We start from the raw sequence: 24,074 nt of genomic DNA, 5'->3' as shown, positions 1-24,074 counted from the left end.
AATTTAAGTTACCAATTTTATTGCAAAAAAAAAAAAAAGGTAAGTGTGGATTTCAATTTGAGGTGTAATGACCGGAAAATTAGAGAGATCTGACAGAGAAACATTCATGGAGGATCGAGCTAGTAGCAAACAGTTGCATATGCATGCCAAACCCAAAAGCTGAAGATGGTCGATGACCGCGAAACATTTTCAGATCACATTCAACCGTATATCTTAATAGCTAGGGCCAATGCTGGCATGTTTTCCAGCAAGTGGCTGCTTGCCGCCTTTGAAAATAAATCGAGAATTTAAACCTAAGCTGCATTATTCTAACTTATACATGGAAAAGGACAGACTGCTTCGGCAAAAGTCTGCATTTAGTATGTGAGGTAAGAAATACCTACTTCTAGCCCCATGCATGCCAGGGAAATTTATACGAGTCATCCCCACCTGTTTAAATTGTTCATTCCAATTCTAATTGTAATTTGATCTATATATATATTTCCATATATATCATATATATATATATATATATATATTAATTGCGTGTCAAAAGCTTTGGCAGTTTCTGCAGTTTCACAGACGACACACTCAAATATGTGGAAATAATAGTCATATATTCCATGAGTGAGCATGCAGCACTGTCTCCATATTTGGATATAACCTTGACATGTGTATACGTGCAGGTACGTTCTATATATAGAGTGACTATAAAAGTTTACTTACAATTTACAAACCCTAGAAACTGCATTCTTATAGAATTTTCTGTTCATGTCGAGAAGGCAGGAGCAGCGCCGGAGAAGATTAATTGTAGTTGCTTGTCCATCACGTACAGCTGACAAAATGTTTCCAGGAGAAGAACTCATATATTCTTGCCGACATTAACATCCACATCCACCTAAAATGGGAAATAAAAAGCATGTTAAACTCCACTGCTTCTTGCTGACATGATTCCATTCAACATATGGAAAACAAAATCGCCTTCATCATACCTGCTTGTCAAAGATGGCCGGGATACTCGATCGGCCTTAAACCGAGTGCAAGCAAACTCTACAATCTCGTCATTAGACCCTGGCTCCTGTGCTCCAAACTGATTGCACGGGGATGCCAAAATCTCCAGACCTGCAAAGAAACAAGGCATGCATGCACGAGTTAGCTATAATTCATTTAAGAGAAGAATTACAAGTAAGCAAAATGAAGAAAGGAGTTAGAAATTAAACCTTGAAGTTTTGTACTTCTCATACAACTGAGCAAGCTCTGTGTTGTTTGAATTGGTCAAGCCACTGCATCAATATCAAATTGCAAACTTGCTCTATAAGCAGTGGCGGAGCTAGGATTTGAATCTTGGGGGGTCCAAACATTATAACATAAGTGTATATTAAAATTTTGTAAAAAGTTACCTGACTCAAAGTTTAATTTGATCATCTTTAAATGAAGCAAAATTTTATTGTATACATCTCATAAACTCGTGCAACATTAAAAATGTACGAATGAAGAAAATAGTAATTTACACATCACTTAATACTTCACATTTTTTGTTTTGGTAAATTCATTAATTTTCCTGTTTACTAATTAAAAGAAATCAATTATCTTAACAATTTCGATTGGTAAGACATAAAGACCAATCAATTTATAGATACATTTCTTAATATAATTGATTTGTCATTCAAGATTAATTAATAGGTAGAAAATTTAAGGGGGGTATAATGATATAATTAGCTAATTAAGCACCTAAACTTTCCAAAAACCAAGGGGGGTTCAGACCCCTTCGGGCCTGAGCACAGCTTCGCCCCTGTCTATAAGGCAACAGAAGACGAAATCAAAAGCAGAGACGTACAACTCCTAGTTTTGAAACTAGGGTGATCACAACTAAAGACCCAACTATTTTGTAGGAGCAGAAGAGGTTTAAGGCAGAAGGATATGTCTTGGTGATGGAGGCCACCAGGAGGATGTCTCCCAATTTGGAAGCGGCGGTGGCGGCGGCGGTGTGGGGTTTGGGGTGGAGCAGAGGCCTTCGACGTCGCATTGCATTGCCAAAGCTCCTTGCTTTCTTTTATGTTCTTCTTTGAGGCAAAAAGTCAGTATTATCCCCTAGTATCCGATGTATTTACAGAGGCGTTTCCAAACGTTTCCGACACGTTTCTGACTGTCTCTCTAATGCATTTCCGGCCTTTCCAAGACTATTTTCATAACCTATAAGGCAATGTGTACGCGCTGTTATTGGTAAGCTACCTACTCATACTTATTGTTAGTCTAGCTTCTATTAGTCATCTTTGCTATTGACTTAGTCTCCCCCTCCCCCTCCCTTTATCCTTCAAATCAAAACAATATAAAAAGCTAGTCGGTTCCATCCAACCTCACATACATTTAGCTTCTCCAGCAGAATTGATAAATAGAGAAAAATTAGAGATTTGTTAATTTTTAAATGATTATTTACTTCAAGCAGAATACTTAAGAAGTTGACAAATTTAGAAATTGATAAGCAAAATTGACAAATCGTCAATGAATAGCTAAGTTTTCTCTAATAGCTACTATGCTGAAACACAACTCTCAAAATGAATTGATAAATATAACTTTTATCTAAATTTATTAACTATTTTATCAACCATTACTCGAGATACACTTTTCTACTTGATATATCCTTATTTGTACAAACAAGACAATGTGGTTCTCAAAAAGAGCTCTAATATCAATGTGTAGAATGTGTAGTTATTTTGGATATTGCAACTAGTACATGGATGGCATTCTTCACTGTGCAACTGTGGCAAGATTTAGATCCCAGTAGGAGGCCTGGGGCTGGACGTGACAGTTTTTACCAAGTTTTTCAGGTCCCAATACTCAACAACCTACCCATAAGAGATTTGTGACTAGCCCCCAAAAGTCACAAATTCCATCTCCGCTATGCTAAACCAAAAATAGGGTTTGAGGGGCTACAAGGGCCAAGGGCTAGGTTATATTTGACCCTTTGTATAGACCTTCGAAATAAACATGGTATGTAAGTTTATAGTCCTAAAGGTTGAAGATGATTAAAATTTTAACCCTCACTATTCATGCACATGGTGATTTTCATGGGCTAAAATTAGCCTGAGAGCTATTTTAGCCCCTCCTAGTTGGACGAGATTCTTCTAAGTGCCTTACCAATACCATTCTTGTCATCCCTCGTTGGTGGATGTTACTTTTACAGCTTTCTTCAGAATTTAGATCGTTCATGGACTTTGGTCCCTATCTTCCTAATAAGATTTGCTTGGCTTGGCCGTTGTTGTGACCATAGAATTGCTTAACAATATATCGATGAGCCTGTGACACTATTGGGTGCCGGCATCTTTTGGTTTTCTTCTTTGCTTCGAAAAAGAGAAGTGTTAACACAACTTTATGGACCTATGGCTCTGAATAGTCACTATAGAAACCACCACACCACTATTTTTGATCTGGAAGAGTACAACACTACAACAGCCCAACAGGCATCAATCAGACTAACATGTATCATGTATGTATGAAGCTCGAATGCATATATTCATTGAATTATACTGATGAAAACAGCATACAGGTTGCTTCAGAGAAACATAATTTCTAAGAACATGTCCAACAATACAGAAACTTATTCTCATTACAGTTTTTTATTCCTAGTAAACCCTCTCAGTTATTCATAAGGAGCTGATTCATGCAACCCCCAACAGCTTCTTCACATCCTTCTGCAAACACAAAGACCAACCACAATGATGTTAAAAGAGACAATCAGCAAAATCAATATCACCTAAGAGTTGTACATTTATGCACTGCAATGCACGAATTGTTATGTACCTCGATGCTAAGAGGAGTAGTTGTTGGGGCATAACGGTTGACAACATTCCCTTCCTTGTCAACAAGGAACTTGGAGAAGTTCCACTTGATGCTGTCACCAAAGAGACCACCTTTGCTCGACTTCAAGAACTTATACAATGGAGTGGCTTTGTCACCATTCACATCCACCTAAAATGAGAACATAAAGCATGTTAAACTCCACTGCTACTCAAATGACTTGATTCCATTCAACATATGGGAAACAAAATCGCCTTCATACCTTGTCAAAGATGGGATACTCGGCCTTAAAGCGAGTGCAAGCAAACTCCACAATCTCGTCATTAGACCCTGGCTCCTGAGCTCCAAACTGATTGCACGGGAATGCCAAAATCTCCAAACCTGCAGAGGAAACAGATACACGAGTTCAGCTATAAAGCAATGAAGCGACAAGGATTATAAGGAAGCAAAAGGAAGAAAGGGAGTTAGAAAGTAAACCTTGAGTTTTGTACTTCTCGTACAACTGAGCCAGTTCTGTGTAGTTTGAATTGGTCAACCCACTGCATCAAAATCGATTTGCAAACTCTATAAGGCAACAGAAGACGAAATCGAAAGCAGAGACAACTGCTAGTTTGAGACAAGGGTCATCACAACTAAGGACCTAACTACCTTGATTACCAAGAGAAATATGTTTATCTAAAGTGCCAATTCAGTTGTAGCATAGCCATAGTATAATCAGCAACATAATAAAAAAGCGAAGGCATGGTGTACCATTGTGATGCGACATTGACAATCAAAAGGACCTTTCCTTTGTATGTGCTCAGATCAACGTCATTGCCCCTGGCATCCTACAAATAGACCAACACAATTATACACATCAAAGTCCCAATATATAACATCATAACAAGAAACACAACACATTTTGCGCAACCTAAAACCCACTAGCAATATACAACTACACAAAGAAACACCCTTCATAGTCTGATTGCTGCTAATCGAAAATATAAAAAAAATCCAAAATTATTCAGGAAAAAAGAGAAAAAACCAACCTTGACAGTGAAGTCGTGGACGGTTTTTGGTTGGGAGGATTGGCTAGCCATTGATCGATTGAATTGAAAAGACGAAACTGGGTTGAAAGACTGTGCTTTGATGGAGGGAAAACACGAGGGACGCAAGAGGGTATTCTTGGAAACGGTTGAGAATTGCCTGGGGAAAACAAGAGCTGCAGCGACGGCGAGGTTTCTACGGAAGACAAGACGAGAAGAAGAACAGAGCATTTGCGATGCCTAGAAACAGAGAAAGGCTTCAGATTTATAGCGTGAGACAGAAACTCAGAAAAGTCCACTTTTTTTTTTTTGGTAGGCGACAAGGTTTTGGGATGTTGACGTGGAGGAGCTTGGGGCTTCCACGTAGGTGGTGTAGTAGGTCACACGTGGAGGCGCGAGCACGGAGTTATCTGTCTTGGAAATGAAGGGTAAATGGACGGCTGAGATTGGTGGATCAGGGTGTACGTCATGTGGTTTTTAGGGTGTGTGAACGGTGAGATGCTTGGGGTGTGTGACGTCAGTGGTGATGGTTTGGGGGTATGTGGGTGTGAACAATATGTGAACTGGGATATTTTGCTTGGCTGTTTGAGTTTTGATCTTATCTTCATTTTGATCCAAAATTTGGTTTGTCTTTCCCTCCTCGCCTCCTATGGGTGTAAAGTTTTGTTTGGAAAGTGATAGTTTTGTCTTGTAAATAAGATTATTGATTATTTTCTCATGTTTGATGAGTTTTGTTAAATATGGACGATAAGATTAAAGTTAATTATTTTCACGATGATGAACGCATTATAAAAAATTGAAAAGATTTGAGTTCGTGTGACATAAAATTGCATTTAACGTAATTAGGGAGGCATAGGAATGTATACCGTAATTCGATATTCCTCTAAACTTCCCTTCTACATATGGGAGATGAAAAAAAAAAATCAACAAATAAAAGAGAAAATTACATGAATCATCCTCAGATATTATACGGCTAACTCCAATTTGGTGACCCTCTCCATCAGATTACTCATTGTAATCGAAAATGCATCCTGAAACTTGTCAAACTGGGCATTTGAATCCCCATAAACCAAACCAGGCAACAACTCGTACACAATGTGCCTCCTCATATCATCCCTGTTCTCCTTAGGAATCTTCATAAGCATCTCCACCACATTCACCTTCATTCCCCTCACATCTTTCTGGTCTATAAACACAGAATACTTTCCATGTTCCACTGGGAGATGCCATGGATACTGATAATAAGCTGTGAAAGGATCGAAAAGCACAGGGATGCAACCAGATATTAATGAATCAAATAAGGACTTTCGAGTTGGGCTGTCTCCTGGTGGCTGCAAGCAGAATTCAGACTCCATGAAAAGCTCAATGACCGACTCTGGCTTATCACAATCACCTGTATGGCAGTTGAGGAAGTGACATTTCCCATTTTCGGCTGAGTTGCACTGATCGATCAATGTGGACCTTATGCTCTCGGCTGCACTAGGCCTTGCTGCACCAGCGAAGCTCACTAACGTTTTTCTATATGAGCTAATGATCTTCCATTGCAATGCCATTATATCATCGTCTGAATTCGGGTGGAAGAATGTTGGATGTGGGATTCCAACGTCATTTTGTTGCCATGGTTGTCTCTCAATCAAGAGCTTGATTGGATTTTGCATTTGATCAATTTCGAGGAAGTTCGTCCCCCACGAACCATCTTTTCGCCTAAAATCCCATGAAATCTTCCCCAACACCAGCACATGATCTCTACCTGAATTCTTCCTCCAAAAGTCTTGCTTCTTAAGCCATGTTATGAGCTCCAAGCTCAAAGTGTCCTTGACATCATTGGACACATTCTTGAAATGCCACCTCAGAATGTCCAAACCTCCATAGAATGGAACATAGAAAAGCTTTGCTTCATTCTCACTGTGAACCCTGCAAGGATGATTCAAGATCCTTTGATGGAATATTGGCTCCAATGAGTACTGATGAGTGTGGTACCACCCATCTCCAAGCTTGGGAATCGATTCACCCAATGCCTCGTTTTTGAAATACTCGCAGAAATCCATCCATGGAACCATGTCTCTGCATTGACCCAACAAGTCCTTATTAAACTTGGATGGCAAGTCATACACATAGACTCCTCTTCCTTCACACCCTTCATGCTTCTTATTTGATATCCATGATCTGTGCAATCTTAGCTGCTCTTCAACTTGCTTCTTTGCATTTGCAATCTCTTCTTCTCGTTCTTTGTTGGCTCCATTCTTCACTGGATCAGACTCATCATGGACAACTTGAACAGTCTCTCTGATCACAATCTCACTACTGACTTTAGGAGGTGGAGGACTAATGGGACTGTTATTTTGGGACAAAGGAGGCGATATCGAGATAGAGAGGTTTGAACTCGGGTCAGGAGTGTGGAGGTAATGAGTAGCATTATTGAGATTTGGGAGTTCAAATTTGGGTCTTGTACTACCTGCAGATAGGCAGTAATGATTATTGAGCTTCCGAGACGAGATACAGACATGAACAATGTTGCCAGAGATAATGGTGGTGGAGGAAGACCAGAGGTAGATAAGAAAAAGCAACAAAAATGCTGCAGGAAGTCTATATAGAAACTTGAATAGAGCAATGAAACATAAACATGGTGACAAACAGAAACAAGGCTCCCTTTTCGGGGCTTCTTTCTTCAAGTGTTTGGAACTTCTTTTCGATAAGGCAACCGCCATTTTGGGAAGGAAGCTTGCTGTTTCGACATTCCTTTCTTGCTTCTTATTGGGGCAGTTGCGTTCTGGCCAACAATGATCTTAAACATGGAAGCACGTACTGTAAGTAATATCTGGACTTGGCCTGCACGTTGGAATGTATTGCATAGAAATATAGAATAAAACAAACTAAAATTATTCTTTAGGTTGTCTTAGCCATATCAGACTTTGTCATTCTTTAGCCAATAAATAATAGCTTATGGCTATGGTGGTATGTTGCTACTTGGTAGGTGACATGAACATCGAGTATCATTCGATAGTCATCATTCTTAGTATTGACTTCTTTGAAATATTTTCATGAAAAATTCTACAACATGTCGATGACAGATCTGCTTATATGAACAATAGAAAAATATGGTGTCAACAAACAAAATAGGAAAAGAAGCAGCAGCCGGCAGATAAAAATTTATTCATGGTTCGGTACTTCAAGAGTCGAATAAGGAGAGCAATGTCAATACGGATCAGACTCATAGTTTGGGACTGAATTAAACTTACTAGATCATACCAGAAGCCAAAAACATCTAGAATCAAACTTACAACATACTATCAGTTCTAGCAGGCAAGAGTCGAACAAGGAGAGCAATGTCAACAAGATCAGACTCATAGTTTAGGACTGAATTAAACTTACTAGATCATACCAGAAGCCATAAACATCTAGAATCAAACTTACAACATACTATCAGTTCTAGCAGGCAACCTGCGGAAGAAGTTGATGGGTGCTGAGGGCATCCTGTGTCGAAACCGCGGATGCCTCATCATAAAGAACCCTGCCAATGCTGCCACCACCTGGAATGGTGTCACATACATCACCAAGGCAGCTATGAGGCAAAATGTGACAAAGAGTGCTGTAGCCCGCGGGTCACGCCAACTCAAAAGTGCCTGAAGCCGCTCACCTTGTGTTGCTACATCACCAACCACTGTCTGAATTCTACCAGCCACACTTCTCAGACGATCATACCTCATTCTCACCAGCTCAGGATTCCTGCTAGTGGGAAATGTGTCGAACTCCTCATCTAGCTCATCAGGGTGTACTAGATCAGCTTGTGAGATCTTTGTGTTCATGTGAGGAGGATATCTAGGCCGGTATCTGAAGTTCCATACCCCAATCAGAAACATGTACAGAAAAGCTGTGGGTAGAATCAGTTCCGGAAAGAAAACAAGCATAAGGAAGAGGACATGGACAAGCACAGTGGTTATGGGATTCTTCCACATGCAAATGTCAGTAAACCATTTGCCTATAGCAAATACTCCTGAGAAAACTGTCATAAGCCTGAAAAAATTCGCTTTGCTCCGTCTCATGCTCCAAAGATGTGAGTCCACATCAGACATGTATTCCACCACCTCCTTCCTAAGTGGTGGCTCAGCTCGCCCTAGCCTTGCTGCAACTATGTTCACAGCCTGGTGACGTAGCATGTCAAGCTGCATTACATTGAAGGGCCTTACGTAGTGCATCTTTGGTAGCAGTGGTTTTGAGTATGTGTAAAGCATGTTCACAAAAGATGTGCATGAAAACCGAATAGCCAAATGCAACTCTCCCATCTTCTTGACACCAGCTGGGTGAAGAACTAGCAGCGGATACGAGTGTGTGTATATGCGGCCTGCTTCAAGTGTTGAGATACGAATACGAACCTTTCCAATTTTCAAGTCTTTGTGGCCATTGGAATCCTTATCCCCAAGCTGGCTGTTGTCAAACACACCTACTGTAAGAACTGTAGAAGGATCAAACACCTCCCAAGTGTACTGCTCATTATATTTCGGACACAGATTATCGACAAGGGTTCTTGTCCTGACCCATTTATGGCCATATTTTGCTACACAGTAAGTATCTGAAGTGCCCCTTCCATCTCTTGTTTTCATCGGATGCAGCCCCACAGCATTCAAGATTCCAAGCTCTAAAACTCCAATGGCTGGCCTCCAAAGCTGTTTTGCTGTGGGGCGTAAGTCACTACTATAATGAGTCGACTCATCTAGAACATGGTATCCTCCATCAAGACAAACACGAAGATGAATGCGGCTTGAGAACTTCTCTTTCTTCAACTGATCCACATCCACAGCAACTGGCTTTTCAAGATTGAACCATCTGGAATGGATCATACGATCATCAGCTCGCCTATCTACAGAGTTGAGTGGTAATATAACCCTCCCAAGGATTTCATCCTTGCCAGGGCCAACACGGTCCTCAACTGAAATGACCAGATGGTCTTCAAAGGGCTCAGAAGCCACAAACAAAAGGTCTTCATTCCAAAGTGGGTTTAAATTTCGAGCCTGAAGTGTTTTTGTCTTCATAACCTGGTTTCCAATCTGTACCTTGACATATGCATCTGGGAAACGATTCTTCTCTGTTGCAAAGAGGTCTTGTGCCTCTATCACATTCACACGAACATACCACAGCCTTGGTGCATGATACACCTTTGAGCGAATCACTGCAGATGCAGCTGGTGAGCTATCAACAGGTGTAGCAGCATCAGAGTGCCATGCATCAGAAAAAGCCTCATCAGCTTGAGTGCCAATCCAGACTGCAAGCATCAACTCCCCTTTAATCTTTTCACCTTTTTTGTCCGCAAGTCGGTACCACTCTGGAGCTAGAGGACTGTCAGGTGGAACTCTTAATGGAACCTCATTGATGTCAAACCTCACAATTCCCACAAAGTCATCTTTAAGCAGGTCCTTGTCTTTAACCACAACTTCTAACACAGATGCTTGCATGCGATCTTTTGAAAAAGCAAAAACCTGATTCCATACTGGATTTTGCTGTTTCTCATAGTGTTTTGTAATCCCTCTGTAGTTTCCAATTCTCGCTTCAACAAAAGGATCAAGACTTCCTGTAACATCCATGGCAGGAAGCTCGCGCGCTTTAACAACCCTTACATAGAGAAAGTACATCCTCTCGACTAGATCATAGGTGCTTGCAGTCTTGTCTCCATGAATAACACGTCCACCAACAACCCTCCCACCTCCAAGGTAAGGGCTTGTCTCTTTAAGTGCATAGTCAACAGGTTGTGATGCTGAAGCAGAGTACATGCGGACTAGCTTTGCAGGCTGCTGTTCAGATTTCATTTGATCAGCTTCATGCTTAGGTACATAATGAGTATCTGGGGCAGCAGAAGCATGATGCTGATGTTGGCTCTCTTGACCTGGATTTGGCAGATGATGAAAGGTGTGTCTTGCCTGAGATTTCTCACTCCGAAATGAGCTCATGCCAGGAGCTGAAACTCCTTGGGTCTGTGCAAGGCCTGGATCCTGATCAGTAAGGGATTCAGAAGCCGGCATTGGAGTGGAGGACTTAATTGTTGGGTCATCAGTAACATAAACCTTCAAGCCGAGCTCTCCTCTTACACGTGAGAAGATGCCACGCTTTTCCAGAGGGTAATGCAAGACAACAGCATCAGAATAGGGGACAAATGAATTCCCAGTGACACTGATCTTTCCAAGAAAGGACCTGGAGTGAGTAGCTTTCACATTGTTGTAGACATAGGCCTCAAGAGTAAGATAGTGTAGGTTTGAAGGATCAGCAATGTTGAAGTAGAAACTTTCATTCCAAACGGGGTTGAGATCCTTTTCTTTTATAGTGCTGCGGAACCTCTGGCCATCAAAATACAGCTCCACAAATGCATCAGATGAACCTTGCCCATCTTTAGGCAAAAGATTGTGGGCGCTAACCACATCCACCCCTAGCTTGAGGTTGTTCATAGTAGCATATAACACTAATGAAATGGTAAATAACTAAAGGTACCTGCAGAATAAGGAAAATTTAACATCAGATATGTGATATATGTAAAACTCCAAGAACTGACATAGTGACATATAGCACAGAGATCAATTAGTTAAGCAGAAAAGGTGATAGAACAGGGCACCTCAAATGAAGGCATTCAAGTAATCAACCAAAGTAATAACCCTTTGAACTGAAAGAATGAAAGTTGAAGAGAGATGACAATAGGATGAACTGTTCTAATACTGTAATCCATCTAGAAATTTCACAGAATAGCATACACAACATCTGATGAAACAGTTTAAGTTTGGCATTGCATTTTTCCAGTCGACCAGTAACCAATATATGGTTACACTTTTAGATAAGCAAAGGATAGTACATTACTTGTGAGTCTACAAAAATCAGGAATGAGTCTACAAAAATCAGGAATAAATGAGGAAATAGAGAAGAGTAAGCAAAGAAAGAGAAAATGATGTAAGGTGGATCTGAATGAATACTAGTTCAGATATTTAAACACCTTCAACATCCAAGTATTCAAGTTATCAACAAACTGATCGAATATTCAACTTCTGCTAAAATTTGCGAGTGAATCACCAGATTTTAATCCATATGATGACATGAAAGGTAAGCTCACTAAGCTGAGTAAAGAACCACACAAACCCAAAAACAAAAAGAACAAAGAAAAACTGAGGTAGAAAAATTCAACCTTTAACACCCAGATGATTGATCAATAACAATGCTCTCAATGCATCTGCTTTTTTCTACAGAGGAAATCAAGGGAACAGGATCAGACTAAAATGAAGAAAGAAAAGGCCAAAACATAGTGTTAAAATATAAAGCACACCTTTTCAAGTGCAGAATCTGCGGCAATAAACAATTTATCCCCTATCAGAGTCTAGAAGATCTCCTTTTAACTTCTTCTGCTAATCTTAGTGTGCTACCTTTATTGTAATTACTTGAAGTGAAGAAGATTTGCAAAACTCCATTTGGCCAGAATTAACTTGAAAAGTACTAAAAGTGAATGGAATGAGACTTGAATTGAAGTCCTTGAAGAAATTGTAAGGATTAGATTGGGAAAGCAAACAAGTAACCAACTTTGTATCACAAAGCATGTGCAAGAACACCGCACAGTAAAAGGATCTTGAACACAAATTAAATAAAAACAACTGAGATCCTAAAACCTCGCACTGAACACATGAGCTTCTTCACTGAATATTCACATCACCTAAAAGTCACAAAAATACAAAGTTGGCTTTGGGACTTGGATTTTGTGAGATCTGCTTGGTGATCCAGATTGCAGCAAAATAAAATAGCCTTGAAAATATAAGTTCTGAAAAGTAAAAAACTGACTTGCATGCTTCACCAAAAGACAAAAAAAAAAAAAAGTTGAAAATGTGATCAGACCAGTCTAAGAACCCAGTTTCACCACAAAAACAATACAGTGAAATCTGCAATTGAAAATGCAGGTAAGCATATCTGACTTAAGATAACAAACTCTAGTCTCTCAATCCCTCAATATCAAAGACCTTAAAGTTTTATGAACCAAATTCAAAACTAAGAGCAGCAAAGGCTAGAAACTAATCAAAGCCAGCCAAAACAATAGCCACAGTGAACTGCTTACTTATAAAAAGAGCTAGAAACTGAAAGATTCAAGAGCTTTTTACCTTGTTCAAAGCATAAGCTTCAGACTCCCACCATTTCCAAGATGATCCAAGGCTCTGAGAGAGAAAGAAAGAGAAGGGTCTGGTTAAGGCACGCAGAACAATGAGTGGGGACTGAGAGGATGACAATGCAGCCAAAGAGAGTGAGAGTTATGAGACAAAGAAACTGTGGGGCTTTCAGTTTCTCTTTCTCCTTGTCTTTCTCAGATATCTGACTAACTCCCTCTCGCTTTTCCGAGTTTGGATTCTCTTCTTAATTCACTGAGACCATTGGTAGCTGGGGAGTCCAAGAAACAAACGGTTCCTTCTTATATTTGAAAAATGGAGTAATATCACACTTGATGACCAAACTTGTGTTACTTCATGGAAATCTTAACTCCTCTTTTATGAGGGTGACTTGTAAAATCCGTTCAACACTGCCCATATCTCCCCTACCTCTGCCACATCCATGTGAGATTAATGACTGAGAAATTCATTGTATATAAACCATGTAAATGTTCTCCGGGGAAAACAAGAGTGCTACATTAAGTGCAAATTGTCGTTACGTATGAACCGATTTTGTGAAAATTCAAATCAATAGAAGTATCAAAGTTAGAAACCGACGACAACACATAAAAGAAAAACCAAAAACACAATTGTCGCAACATGTGAATCGAAATTGCATTCTAACTATACACAAAAACCGGAAAAAGAAAATATAATACTGAAATTGTCATGGTTAAGTTTTTATTTGCATACACAAACAAGAGAATGTGAACCTTATGGGGTGTGTCATTCTCATTTCTGGGCATGCATTGCATTGACTACAATTAGATTTTTCTTTCTAGGACCAACAACTCATGTGATACTAAAAATAACCAACTCATATGATACTTGAACCATTTAATCTTCAAATTCTACCATCCAATCCACAATTTAGACATTCCAATCATCAAAAGTAATGCAATTTCTTTCCGTTTCGACAATAACAATCGTGTAACTGTACATCAATCGGTACGTTTGTATTTCTTATAATCGAGCGTCTTCAAGAGCTTATACTATATCGGACACACGAGTATATCCATTCACTTGCTTAGTTTGTACATAACAGCATGGACTTCGCTAGAATAGAGATAGAGCTCTGACTTCCACGCCATGCCTGCTCAGCGTGAACACTGCACCTGAAACTATGAATGCTCCCTAGCTATGAGTCGGTCACTTCCATCTTTCATTACCGGCTAGTCAAACTCTAGGAATGGCCGGTGAAAATGGACATATGGGCCGGATCGACCCGAAAAGAAAAAGCCCAGCCCAATCCAGCCCCGAACCCGAAATGCTGCAAATGTAGCAACCAGATAAGATCGTTCAGCAAAGAAAGTCAGAAGCTTTAGCAGAGCTGAAAACGAAGAAGCAGAAGAGAAAATGAAGCTCAAAGTATACGCGGATAGGATGTCACAGCCTTCCCGCGCAATTTTGATCTTCTGCAAGTAATTCCCTTTCTTTTTAACGATTAAAGTTTACTGCTTTATATTGCTGTAAAAAAAAAAAAAGTGATTTATGTTGATGAAGTTTTCATCTTGTGCTGTAATTTGAATCTGGGTTGTGGTTTCTTTCTTGTTTTGAGGCTAAAGTTTGGTTCTTTTTGTTGTTTCTGAAATAGGGTCAATGGTATAGAGTTCGAGGAGGTGCAAATGAACTTAGCCAAACGCCAGCAATTGTCTCCTGAATTCAAAAGTAAGTATCTTTATGAAGTTTATATTGAATTAGGGCTTATAGTTGGTGCTGAAAATTGATGTAGTAATGATAATGGGTTGCTGGCATTATGGGTTTTTGTCAGTAGTTGCGAATTCGGATACCCCATAGTGTGGAAGTGATGAATCAGAACAGCAATGTCTTAAGAATTTAGTGCAAGTTAAGAGGGTTAGAATTTAAAATGACAGTGATCGTATGCTGAAGTTGGAATGAAAAGAATGGTGTAGAGAATTGGCTGAGTAGGGTAATGTGTGAATGTGTGATTGCGATGAATGATGAATGATTCGCGGTGTTTGTTTTTTATATATCTGTAGAGATAAACCCTATGGGACAAGTTCCCGCTATCGCTGATGGGAAGTTTAATCTGTTTGAGAGGTAATTTAAATACAGCTTTCGTTTTGTGGAGTTTGATGATTTTCTTGGGTTGTCTCTGTTCGCTGATGATTTTCATTTTGTTTTGGCAGTCATGCAATTCTCGTCTATCTTGCTTGTGCGTTTCCTGGAATAGCAGATCATTGGTAAGTCATGTTATTCTTTGGTGGAGTCGATGATAACATGCTTGCTTGGACGCTGTATACAATATCTAAATTTTTCTCTTTTGCTGTTTAGGTATCCTGCTGATCTTTTCAGGAGAGCTAAAATCAACTCAGTGTTGGATTGGCACCACTCCAACTTACGCCGTGGTGCAGGTATCAACTTACACCGAGCTGTGGACTGTGTTGTTGCAATGGTTATTGAATTTTCATATGCTTGTGTTTTGTTGGTTATTGTGTTTCAATGACTCTTATGCTTATGCTTTTCAGCGGCATATGTTCTCAATACTGTACTTGCACCTGTGCTTGGAATTCCAGCGAGTCCACAAGCAGCTGTTGAAGCTGAGAGGCTTTTGTCTGCCTCTTTGTCAAAAATAGAGTCTATTTGGCTTAAAGGGAATGGGAAGTTCTTGTTGGGTGGCTTTCAACCATCCATAGCAGATCTCAGCCTGGTTTGTGAAATTATGCAACTTGAGGTATATAATTTTAACTCTGCTTATTTAATGTTACTTCATAGTAATATATTAGTTCGATTGAAAAGTTGAGAGGGTGGGGTTGGGAAGGACATGGCTACAAAGTACAATGAACACATCTATTGTATGAACAAATCGCTACAAAGATACAGCATATGGTCTTATGATGCAATGCAACTTATTTTATGTAGCTTTTGGATGAGAACGACCGCAGTAGGATACTTGACCCGCACAAGAAAGTTCTACAGTGGATTGAGAATACAAAAAATGCGACAAGACCTCACTTTGAAGAAGTACATCAAATACTCTACAGAGCCAAAACTAGATTTCAAGAGCAGCGGTCGATGGGAGCAAACAATACCAATTCAAGCAAAAGGTTGAGTTTGCCTTCAAAGATGTGAGAATCCTTATATGTATCATAAAACTCATGAGAATAAGAAGGGTTTTCATGTGGAATCTTGAGCCTGACTTTCAACTGTATATGTCTCTGTATGTGTGACTGTCTGATATTTACCAGTCTTGCTTTACTGTCAAGTTAGTACATGGGCTTCAGCACTTCCACATATTTTTTATTCATAAGAGCTCAGATGCACCACTCTATCTCTTGTTCACTCTTTGCTAGAATGTATGCTGCTGCGTAATGGCATGTTTCATGAAATTTCCCGCAAAGGAAATTCATTATCATATTGTGATACATACATGGGCAGCAAAACAATGCTTTATCTATATACACTTTCCTGATTGATCTACTAGCTGCCTAGCTTTACAGATATGACATGAATACACATACATAACTGATGCATCATTATGTTCACTGAACCCTTACTTCATTCATCTCAAGGATATCCAACTTCTTGGGTCTCTTGTAGTTCTTCAACAACAGAGAACAGCATACAACACTAACGGAGGATGCTGCCATTGCAGCTCCTGCAATCCACGGTGGTAATCTAAACCTGGTGGAAGGAAAAAGGACTCCTGCAGCTATCGGGATTCCAAGCACATTGTAACCCAACGCCCAAATGTAGTTCAAACGAATACGGGAAAAGGTTTTCCGGGAAAGGTGAATTGCTGTTATAACATCTTCCAAGTTGCTCTTCATAAGAACAATGTCAGCTGCCTCAATTGCAATGTCTGTGCCAGCACCAATTGCCATTCCAACATCAGCTGCCACAAGTGCCGGTGAGTCATTGATCCCATCTCCCACCATTGCCACAGTGTAGCCTGAAGCCTGTGAACGAGAAAAGTAGGGCTTAATGTATCAGAAAGCTACCAAGTTTTCTGAGAAACAAGTTCGTAACAGTAAATCTCACCTGCAAATCATTTATTTTGTCAGCTTTGTTCTCGGGTCTGGCTTCTGCAATCACCGTCTCAATTTCAGTTTCTTTGGCAATAGAATTGGCTGTACCCCAATTGTCACCTGTGACCATGATACTTCTAACTCCCATAGACTTGAGTATGGAAATGACTTCTCGAGCACCAGGTTTCAACGGATCAGATATGGCTACAATTCCTGCTAGTTCGCTATCTACAGCTATTAGAATCCCAGTTTGAGCCAAAGCTTCAGCTTCTGCCAATGCAACTTCAGCCTCCTCTGGAACCACAATGTCATTATCCAACATTAAGCTCTTGTTGCCTACAATTACTTCCTTATTTCGAACAACTGCCTTCACTCCTTGGCCGGTAATGGATGCGAAGTTTTTTGCTTCTGGCCAGGTAGGATTCTCTTCATCTTCTCTAATCTTCTTGGCATAATCCACAATAGCTTTGGCTAGTGGGTGCTCGCTGTTTACCTAATTGACATTACAGACAGTTATGAATAAACATCATGTTTCATTATACTTGACCTTTATTCCAAACACTATAAATTCCATTAAAATGTGTTGCAACGTTTTCTACCTCAGTTGCAGCAACAAGTTCATAGAATTCTTGAGGTTGCATTTTGTTAAAGATTTTGGTGCTAACAACCACCGGCTTCCCAACTGTGAGAGTCCCTGTCTTGTCAAACACAATGCAGTTCACCTACAATTACAGATCAAGAGCATTACAAATGCTAATGCTGTCTTATAAGACAGTGAAGACATGAAGTAGCTTCATCACGTAAGAGCTGCCATATGAAAATTGAGCAAAATTGGTCCTCTAATTTTAAAGATTAAGTAGTAGAGATAAATTTTTATGGTTAGTTGGGATGTGCTGAATGAATATCACTAGCCAACCTTATGTGCACTCTCTAATGCGTGTCCGCCTTTGATCAGTATACCTTGAGATGCACCAACTCCAGTACCAACCATAACAGCAGTAGGAGTTGCTAGGCCTAAAGCACAAGGGCAAGCAATGACCATAACCGAGATCCCAAACTGAAGAGCAAGCTCAAAACTGTCAATCGAAGATGGTATCCAAGAACGCGGATAGGTATGGAACTTCCCTGCTAAGAACCAGGCAAGCCAGGTTGAAAATGAAAGTATGATCACCTGCAGCATTGAGTCATTTGTTTAAATTACTAACTACTACTTAGAACATTTTGAAAATTATTTCAGATAGATGACAGGGGTGACATTCATGTCAAATTGATTACCATTGGCACAAAGTATTTGGAAATGCGATCAGCAAACTTCTGTACAGGAGCTTTAGCCATCTGAGCAGACTCGACAAGCCTTACGATCTGTGAAAGAGCACTCTCTGATCCAACCCTCGTTGCCTTAATATGCAACACTCCATTCTCATTCACAGTACCACCAATTACTGCAGCACCCTTAATTTTCGCCACTGGCCTTGCTTCTCCTGTTATCATGCTTTCATTCACATAACTCTGCCCCCACATAACAGAACCATCACAAGCTACTTTAGCACCAGGGATAGTTTTGATCACATCGTTCTTTTGTATCAACCTACTATCAATAACTTGCTCATTTGTCACATTTCCTTCCTCGTCCAAAGTCAGCAAAGTTGCTGTCTCTGGTGCCAAGTTCATAAGCTTGGCAATGGCCTCAGATGTCTTGCCTTTTGCCAAAACCTCTAGATACTTGCCTAGCAAGATGAATGTAATAAGCATCGAACTAGTCTCAAAAAAATCTTGACCCTTGAAATCCTTATAGTTTGCAGATCTCAAAACTATGTAGACCGAATAGAAGTAGGCTGCATTTGTTCCCAGAGCAATCAAGACATCCATATTAGCCGAACCATGGCGCAATGCTTTGTACGATCCAATGTAGAACCTCTTGCCTATGATGAACTGCACTGGAGTGGACAACTCCCACCTTATTATCTGCCCAACAGTCAACATATTCACAATTTTAACATCCAACAGCTTCTTGATTCCAGGAATATACATCAAGACCATGGAGGTTAAGAACACAGGAATTGTAAAAACCAAACTCCACAGGAATAATTTGTAGTATTGCTTGATCTCTCTCTGTCTATTAGTGTCTTTCTCTTCTTCAGGATATACTATTGCTTTAAAATGTGCAGACCCTGACGACTCAATGGTTTGGATGAAGGTTCTTGGTCCTATGATATCTGATCTATAAGAAACTGAAATCTTGTTGAGTTCAGGAAATGTCTCTATGTCTTGAACCCCAGGAAGTGCTTCAAGAGCTTTTGCTATTGCTCTAATCGACTGTCCAACCTTTATGCCATCAACTTTAAGCTCTATCTTGCTAATGTCTTCCCCTACACTGATAAGTTTGGCTTCGAATCCGGTGATTTCTATGGTTTCCATTAGCTGATGGGAGGTAACAATACTTGGGTCATAATGGACCTCTGCTTCTTCAGTTGCTAAGGCCACCTGAGCTCCATGCACTCCATGAACCGCTTGCAGAGCTGATTCAATAGTGGAGGAGCAAGATGTGCAAGTCATTCCACTTATGCTTATTCTGCATACTTGCTTGGTCATGTCATTTGTTTCCTGCTTTATCAGTTTGGCTTTAAATCCAGCATCATTAATAGCCTCACATATTTTGTCCACCTACATATATACACAGGCTTGAAACATCAGGTTCATGATTAAATCTAGTAATATCTTCCATTTCTTTGGTTTGGTGGAGAGTTTTAGATATGTGATCGAGATAGAGAGATATAATTCACTTGATCACTTCCATCTATATAGTCTTTGTTTTTTAACATCAGAGGAAACAATCATTTATTGGGTTTATTGTTTGTTATTAATTTTAGCAATTATGATTAGCAACTAAATCAATACATGTGATACGGATACAAGTAGCATTGCTCATCCCAATCCTCATTTCTTGAAACTAGGAAGCTTTAGTAAGAGTGTTTTGGCTCAATGATGTTTTTGGATCCATGATTTGTTAGAGGCTGACTATTACCTGATAGTAACCAAGTTACGAAACATACATGATTTCTTTTTGGATCCCTGCCAGGGAGTGAGATTGGGGCTCTACCAGCTTCTAAGAGTTTATATATTTCTTTTCTTATAATCTGATCTTAAGTCTTATATGTCTATATGTCTCTAAAGAGTTTACAAGCTTACATGTTGGTATTTTACAATTTAAAATGAGTTAGTGGCTTAATCCTACCAATAAATAGTTTGAAAGCACCCACAGATTCTCTCTTTTCTTCTGAATTCTATTTACCTTTAGCCAAAGATTATGATAGCCATGTGACATATGACCCCATAATCTAAGCATTTGTCCTGATAAATTGATAATGGTCCCTAATTGCCAGAGTTGTCATGATAAAATGATAAATGACCCGGATGTAGTACTCTTACATTCAAATGAGTGAAATGACTGCAAAGCTCAACTATGCAAGAAGTTCTGATATATATTTTTCCGATCAAAAAATTTCGAGCAAAAGAAGAACTAAACTCACATCGACGAAGCTGGGATAGTAGAGCACAAGGGCTGTGTTATTCAACACGTCCACAGCAGCCTCTTGTATCCCCGGAAGCCGCTTCACCGCCTTCTCCACAGAGCCGGCACAGGCAGCACACGTCATTCCAACCACAGAGAACAAGGCCTTCACCTCAGAACCCTTTGCCTTCCTCGCTGCTTCTGGAGACGTGCCTTTCGGGTATCGCAGCATCGAGGGGTAGCGTGGCGGTGTCCCTGGTGACATGCCGCCCCTGCAATCCCTGCAAATGCAACTCATGAATAATATGAAGTCTCTCTCTCTCTGAGGTTTGTTTTTCTGGTTATATATTATGATGCCTTGCTTTTCTGGGACGCTGGAGGCTGGTATATATAAAGGGGGGAGGGGGGGTTGAGCAGGAGTGAGCTAGCTAGGCATATATGGTACGGCATGGAGCATCCACTCGGTAAAGCAGGATTATGAAAATTTTAAAAAGTTTTGATTGAGTGGGAACTGAATAATACGAGGGTGAAAATTAGGGTTTGAGTGGGAAACGACTAAATGAGGTCCTACCACTACTAGGATTTCACCACCTTTTGTGTTGTTCCTTCTGTAACGGAATTTGATAATGAAACAAGGACAATCATAATCCCATCTCATATATATATATACACTTTCTTAGGTGCGGACGTCCGCACCAAAGTTTTGGTGCGGATTTCCATTTTTACATCACTTCCCGATTGAATTTTCTCAAACTTCATTCTAGACATATCTAGATCATCTTGTGTAGATCATCTCTGCAAAATTTCAGCCAATTTAGTGATCGTTAAGGCCCTCAAAAATCGAAAAACAAATCTGACGGACTGAATTCTGTCCGGTTCATCATCTCCTATTTGTTTTCGATTTTGAGGGCTTTAACGATCACCAAATTGGTTGAAAGTTTGCAGAGATGATCTACACAAGATAATCCAGATATATCTAGAAGGAAGTTTAAGGAAATTCGATCGGAAAGTGGTGCAAAAATGAAAATCCGCACCGAAACCTTCGGTGCGGACGTCCGCAGCCGAGAAGGCCTATATATATGAGTTAGGTGAGTCATGTTCACCTGATCAGTAACTGACCAAATGATTCATAAATCATAATCAATCACTATTAGATTTATATCTAAGAGTTGAGAACAAAACAACTATACTTAAAAATAATTATTCTCACAACTGAATTTACATCTAAGGATGATTAACTAGCTGACCAAATGAACACTACTGTGAGGCAGGTAGCAGGTAGTTCTAAATGGATGCATGTATATTTTGATAATAACCTAAGCAGCTAGCCTGGTTGGCTAATTATGTTAGAAGATCTGTATATACAGAGTTGTACGTGAGGTGATTGTCACGGATGAATATTTTAATAATACATAGCGTTGAGAATTAGAAATTACATTATAAAATGACCATTGGACATATAATAATTATATTACGCATACAAATGTATCAAAGTGAGACACAATCGATTCACTCAATCAAAAAAAAAAGTCCTACCGAAGTAAGGAGCATTTCAGGTATCCTATTCATCGTTACCAAGTCAAGGTTTCTCTAATTCAATTATAAAGTTAATCAGAAGAAATTAATGATTAAGATTAAATTAATCATCTTCAACGGCTAATTAAGACGTGTTAAGAACTCGATCATATCTCAAACTATTTTTTGAATGTTATCATATCTCATATCTTAAACTATTTGGTGAGCTCCTATGTATAGTTTATTGGTCCAAATTAACCAAGTCCTAACTTGCAACACAAGCGTTTTTTTTTTTTTTAAATAGACAATTTTATTAATTTGTCCACGGTCAGAAGGCGCTTACATCAATACTTCCAACACAAGCGTTCTTCGATAACTTCTTTGGTTTATTGTATCTCTTATGTAAGTGGTTAATGAGGCATCAATCAAGGCTATTAATTTGTTCGAAAAGAAATGAAAATCAAGGCTAGGTGATTAGTGATTACACATAACACCAAAATTTGCTGCGGCAGATCTCCACCATGCCAGTAGCTAGCTACCCATTTATATTCTTGTAATAAATTTATAGAAAGAGCTTTTAAGAGTAAAAGTTGTTTTTGTGTTTTGGCGTATAGAGCAAGTAAAAAGAATGGCATGGGATAGGCACTCTTAGTTTCAATGAAGAGCCACTTCTGTAGATACAATGAAGATTGTATAATTATACGTGATGATTTTGACTAGTTAATATCACAAATACAATCCATCTTCATGTATATAAGAATTCGAAATTGTGAAGAAATACACGCAAGTAGAAAAATAATCAAGTAGTATTCATCTGTATTATCTTCATATTTAGATCACCCACTTGAACGCAATAGTGATTAATTTGTATTCATTTCAAGTCTTTATGATTTTTTTGCTTTTTATCGAGAGTGGGGTAGCAAGTCATATCGGCCATGTTACAGTAAGTAACATATATACATATCAAGATCCATAAGAATATTTCAGAAAAGCCAGACTAATCCTTCATCACATACGCATGAATTCGAATACCCCTTAAACTTGTTGTCAACGAACCGGTGGGAGTTATAAATCCATTGCTTTTAGATATAAATCGGTGATAATAAACTTTCAGATAATTAGTGCTTTTTGGCGATAAGATATTGATGAGCAAATATCGCATTCATGGGGTTGAGAGTCTCACTCTCACGCATCCATGGAGGAAAGCACCACACTCAGTATTAAATCCCAGTCTATGTCAAAAAAAGCTTATAGGTATATGTAGTTTTACTCGTCATTCATGCACTTCAATCATTTCAACTATATGTCAGTGTTTTTGTTGCGTCTGAATTTGATTGGCACAAGGCCAGTCGCATTCATAAGACTCCATTCATCCAAAATAACTGTAAGGAACAGAAGGGCTTTCACAAAACTTTGCTACACGAAACTTGCTTCTTCATGGAATTTGTTTGTTTCGTAGCTAGTTGTTTTCGATCTTTGCTTTATATCTTTTAGGTCTTTATGTTTTCTTTTCTGTTCCATTTAGTTAATGCCATATTGCCTCATGGGTTTCTTGGAACGAATTTTGTCGTTTCAATCTTGTGGACAAAATAGTTTGCAAGAAAAAGTTTGTGGTTTACAAGAGTGTCGACATTACATGATTGTGAAGGGTTTTTTTTAAATTATTTTCCTTTTTAAAAAAATAAATAAGTAATATATATATAGCCCTGTTCAGAGGCGCACGTCCGCACCGCCCTTAGAATGCTGACGTCGTCGATTTCTCCACCTTCAAGCGTCGACGACGGAGCTGCGCTTGCCATATGAACACCAGAGGCATCCCAGCCGGTGCTACCATGAAGAAGAAAGCCAAGGAGATCGGGATTGAAGGTCTGGGCAACAACCTCACCCAAAACTTCAAGATCGATCAAGGTAGGCTATAAATTTGTAGCCGGCGAGTCCACCGGCAAGAAGAACCTCTGTATCAAGGTCTGGTGTCCGTCCAGCAAGAAGAAACGGCGTGATCGTGAAGAAATCTGCAACGTCCGCATTTTAAGGGCGGTGCGGACATCCACTTCTGAACGGGGGCTGTATATATATATATATATATATATATATATAT

At 39.4% G+C, this 24,074-nt stretch overlaps 5 protein-coding genes across 6 annotated transcripts; 1 reads left to right on the top strand and 4 right to left on the bottom strand.

Annotated features, from left to right (window-relative positions):
* Positions 1-3,471: 3,471 nt before the first annotated feature.
* On the bottom strand, positions 3,472-5,037 carry LOC101294363 (probable phospholipid hydroperoxide glutathione peroxidase 6, mitochondrial-like). The gene is made up of 6 exons (XM_004298710.1): positions 4,806-5,037; positions 4,528-4,604; positions 4,255-4,316; positions 4,040-4,158; positions 3,781-3,948; positions 3,472-3,671 (listed from the first exon to the last, which is right to left on the bottom strand). Exons 1-6 carry the CDS (start codon positions 5,031-5,033, stop codon positions 3,639-3,641), a joined length of 687 nt encoding a protein of 228 aa, XP_004298758.1. The 5' UTR covers positions 5,034-5,037; the 3' UTR covers positions 3,472-3,638.
* Positions 5,038-5,767: 730 nt separating this feature from the next.
* On the bottom strand, positions 5,768-7,510 carry LOC101306142 (xyloglucan galactosyltransferase KATAMARI1-like). The gene has a single exon (XM_004300732.1). The coding sequence runs from the start codon at positions 7,508-7,510 to the stop codon at positions 5,768-5,770; it is 1,743 nt and encodes a 580-aa protein (XP_004300780.1).
* A 619-nt stretch (positions 7,511-8,129) lies between these two features.
* Positions 8,130-11,236, bottom strand: LOC101313699. 2 transcript variants are annotated; one of them, XM_004298692.1, is made up of 2 exons: positions 10,179-11,236; positions 8,130-10,136 (listed from the first exon to the last, which is right to left on the bottom strand). In XM_004298692.1, the coding sequence occupies exons 1-2, from the start codon at positions 11,234-11,236 to the stop codon at positions 8,213-8,215; spliced, it is 2,982 nt and encodes a 993-aa protein (XP_004298740.1). In that variant the 3' UTR covers positions 8,130-8,212. The 2 variants fall into 2 exon arrangements, with proteins under 2 accessions (XP_004298740.1, XP_004298739.1); XM_004298691.1 differs by having other exon boundaries at positions 8,130-11,236.
* A 3,033-nt stretch (positions 11,237-14,269) lies between these two features.
* LOC101294657 (glutathione S-transferase T1-like) lies at positions 14,270-16,656 on the top strand. The gene is made up of 8 exons (XM_004298711.1): positions 14,270-14,382; positions 14,556-14,629; positions 14,962-15,022; positions 15,112-15,165; positions 15,257-15,336; positions 15,451-15,656; positions 15,845-16,029; positions 16,523-16,656. The coding sequence occupies exons 1-8, from the start codon at positions 14,318-14,320 to the stop codon at positions 16,554-16,556; spliced, it is 759 nt and encodes a 252-aa protein (XP_004298759.1). The 5' UTR covers positions 14,270-14,317; the 3' UTR covers positions 16,557-16,656.
* LOC101312250 (putative copper-transporting ATPase HMA5-like) lies at positions 16,079-20,810 on the bottom strand. Its single transcript, XM_004298686.1, has 6 exons — positions 20,481-20,810; positions 18,226-19,614; positions 17,867-18,121; positions 17,550-17,672; positions 16,964-17,443; positions 16,079-16,881 (listed from the first exon to the last, which is right to left on the bottom strand). Exons 1-6 carry the CDS (start codon positions 20,757-20,759, stop codon positions 16,465-16,467), a joined length of 2,943 nt encoding a protein of 980 aa, XP_004298734.1. The 5' UTR covers positions 20,760-20,810; the 3' UTR covers positions 16,079-16,464.
* Positions 20,811-24,074: the final 3,264 nt, after the last annotated feature.

The sequence above is a fragment of the Fragaria vesca genome, linkage group LG5, assembly GCF_000184155.1.
Source record: "Fragaria vesca subsp. vesca linkage group LG5, FraVesHawaii_1.0, whole genome shotgun sequence".
NCBI classification, from domain to species: Eukaryota; Viridiplantae; Streptophyta; class Magnoliopsida; order Rosales; family Rosaceae; genus Fragaria; species Fragaria vesca.
This window is presented reverse-complemented; position numbering and strand designations above follow the sequence as displayed.

Bases quoted from the DNA above. Each gene is read 5' to 3' on its own strand.
- LOC101294657 (XM_004298711.1), top strand. From the start codon at position 14,318: ATGAAGCTCAAAGTATACGCGGATAGGATGTCACAGCCTTCCCGCGCA. The intron at 14,630-14,961 runs GTAAGTATCTTT...ATATATCTGTAG, and splicing joins ATTGTCTCCTGAATTCAAAA to AGATAAACCCTATGGGACAA. The intron at 16,030-16,522 runs GTTGAGTTTGCC...GGTCTCTTGTAG, and splicing joins AATACCAATTCAAGCAAAAG to TTCTTCAACAACAGAGAACA.
- LOC101313699 (XM_004298691.1), bottom strand. From the start codon at position 11,236: ATGAACAACCTCAAGCTAGGGGTGGATGTGGTTAGCGCCCACAATCTT.
- LOC101306142 (XM_004300732.1), bottom strand. From the start codon at position 7,510: ATGGCGGTTGCCTTATCGAAAAGAAGTTCCAAACACTTGAAGAAAGAA.
- LOC101312250 (XM_004298686.1), bottom strand. From the start codon at position 20,759: ATGAGTTGCATTTGCAGGGATTGCAGGGGCGGCATGTCACCAGGGACA. The intron at 19,615-20,480 runs GTGAGTTTAGTT...GTATATATGTAG, and splicing joins ACTATCCCAGCTTCGTCGAT to GTGGACAAAATATGTGAGGC. The intron at 17,673-17,866 runs GTTGGCTAGTGA...CTGTAATTGTAG, and splicing joins CATTAGAGAGTGCACATAAG to GTGAACTGCATTGTGTTTGA.
- LOC101294363 (XM_004298710.1), bottom strand. From the start codon at position 5,033: ATGCTCTGTTCTTCTTCTCGTCTTGTCTTCCGTAGAAACCTCGCCGTC. The intron at 4,317-4,527 runs GTACACCATGCC...ATTTTGATGCAG, and splicing joins GTCAATGTCGCATCACAATG to TGGGTTGACCAATTCAAACT. The intron at 3,672-3,780 runs GTACATAACAAT...TTGTGTTTGCAG, and splicing joins CTACTCCTCTTAGCATCGAG to AAGGATGTGAAGAAGCTGTT.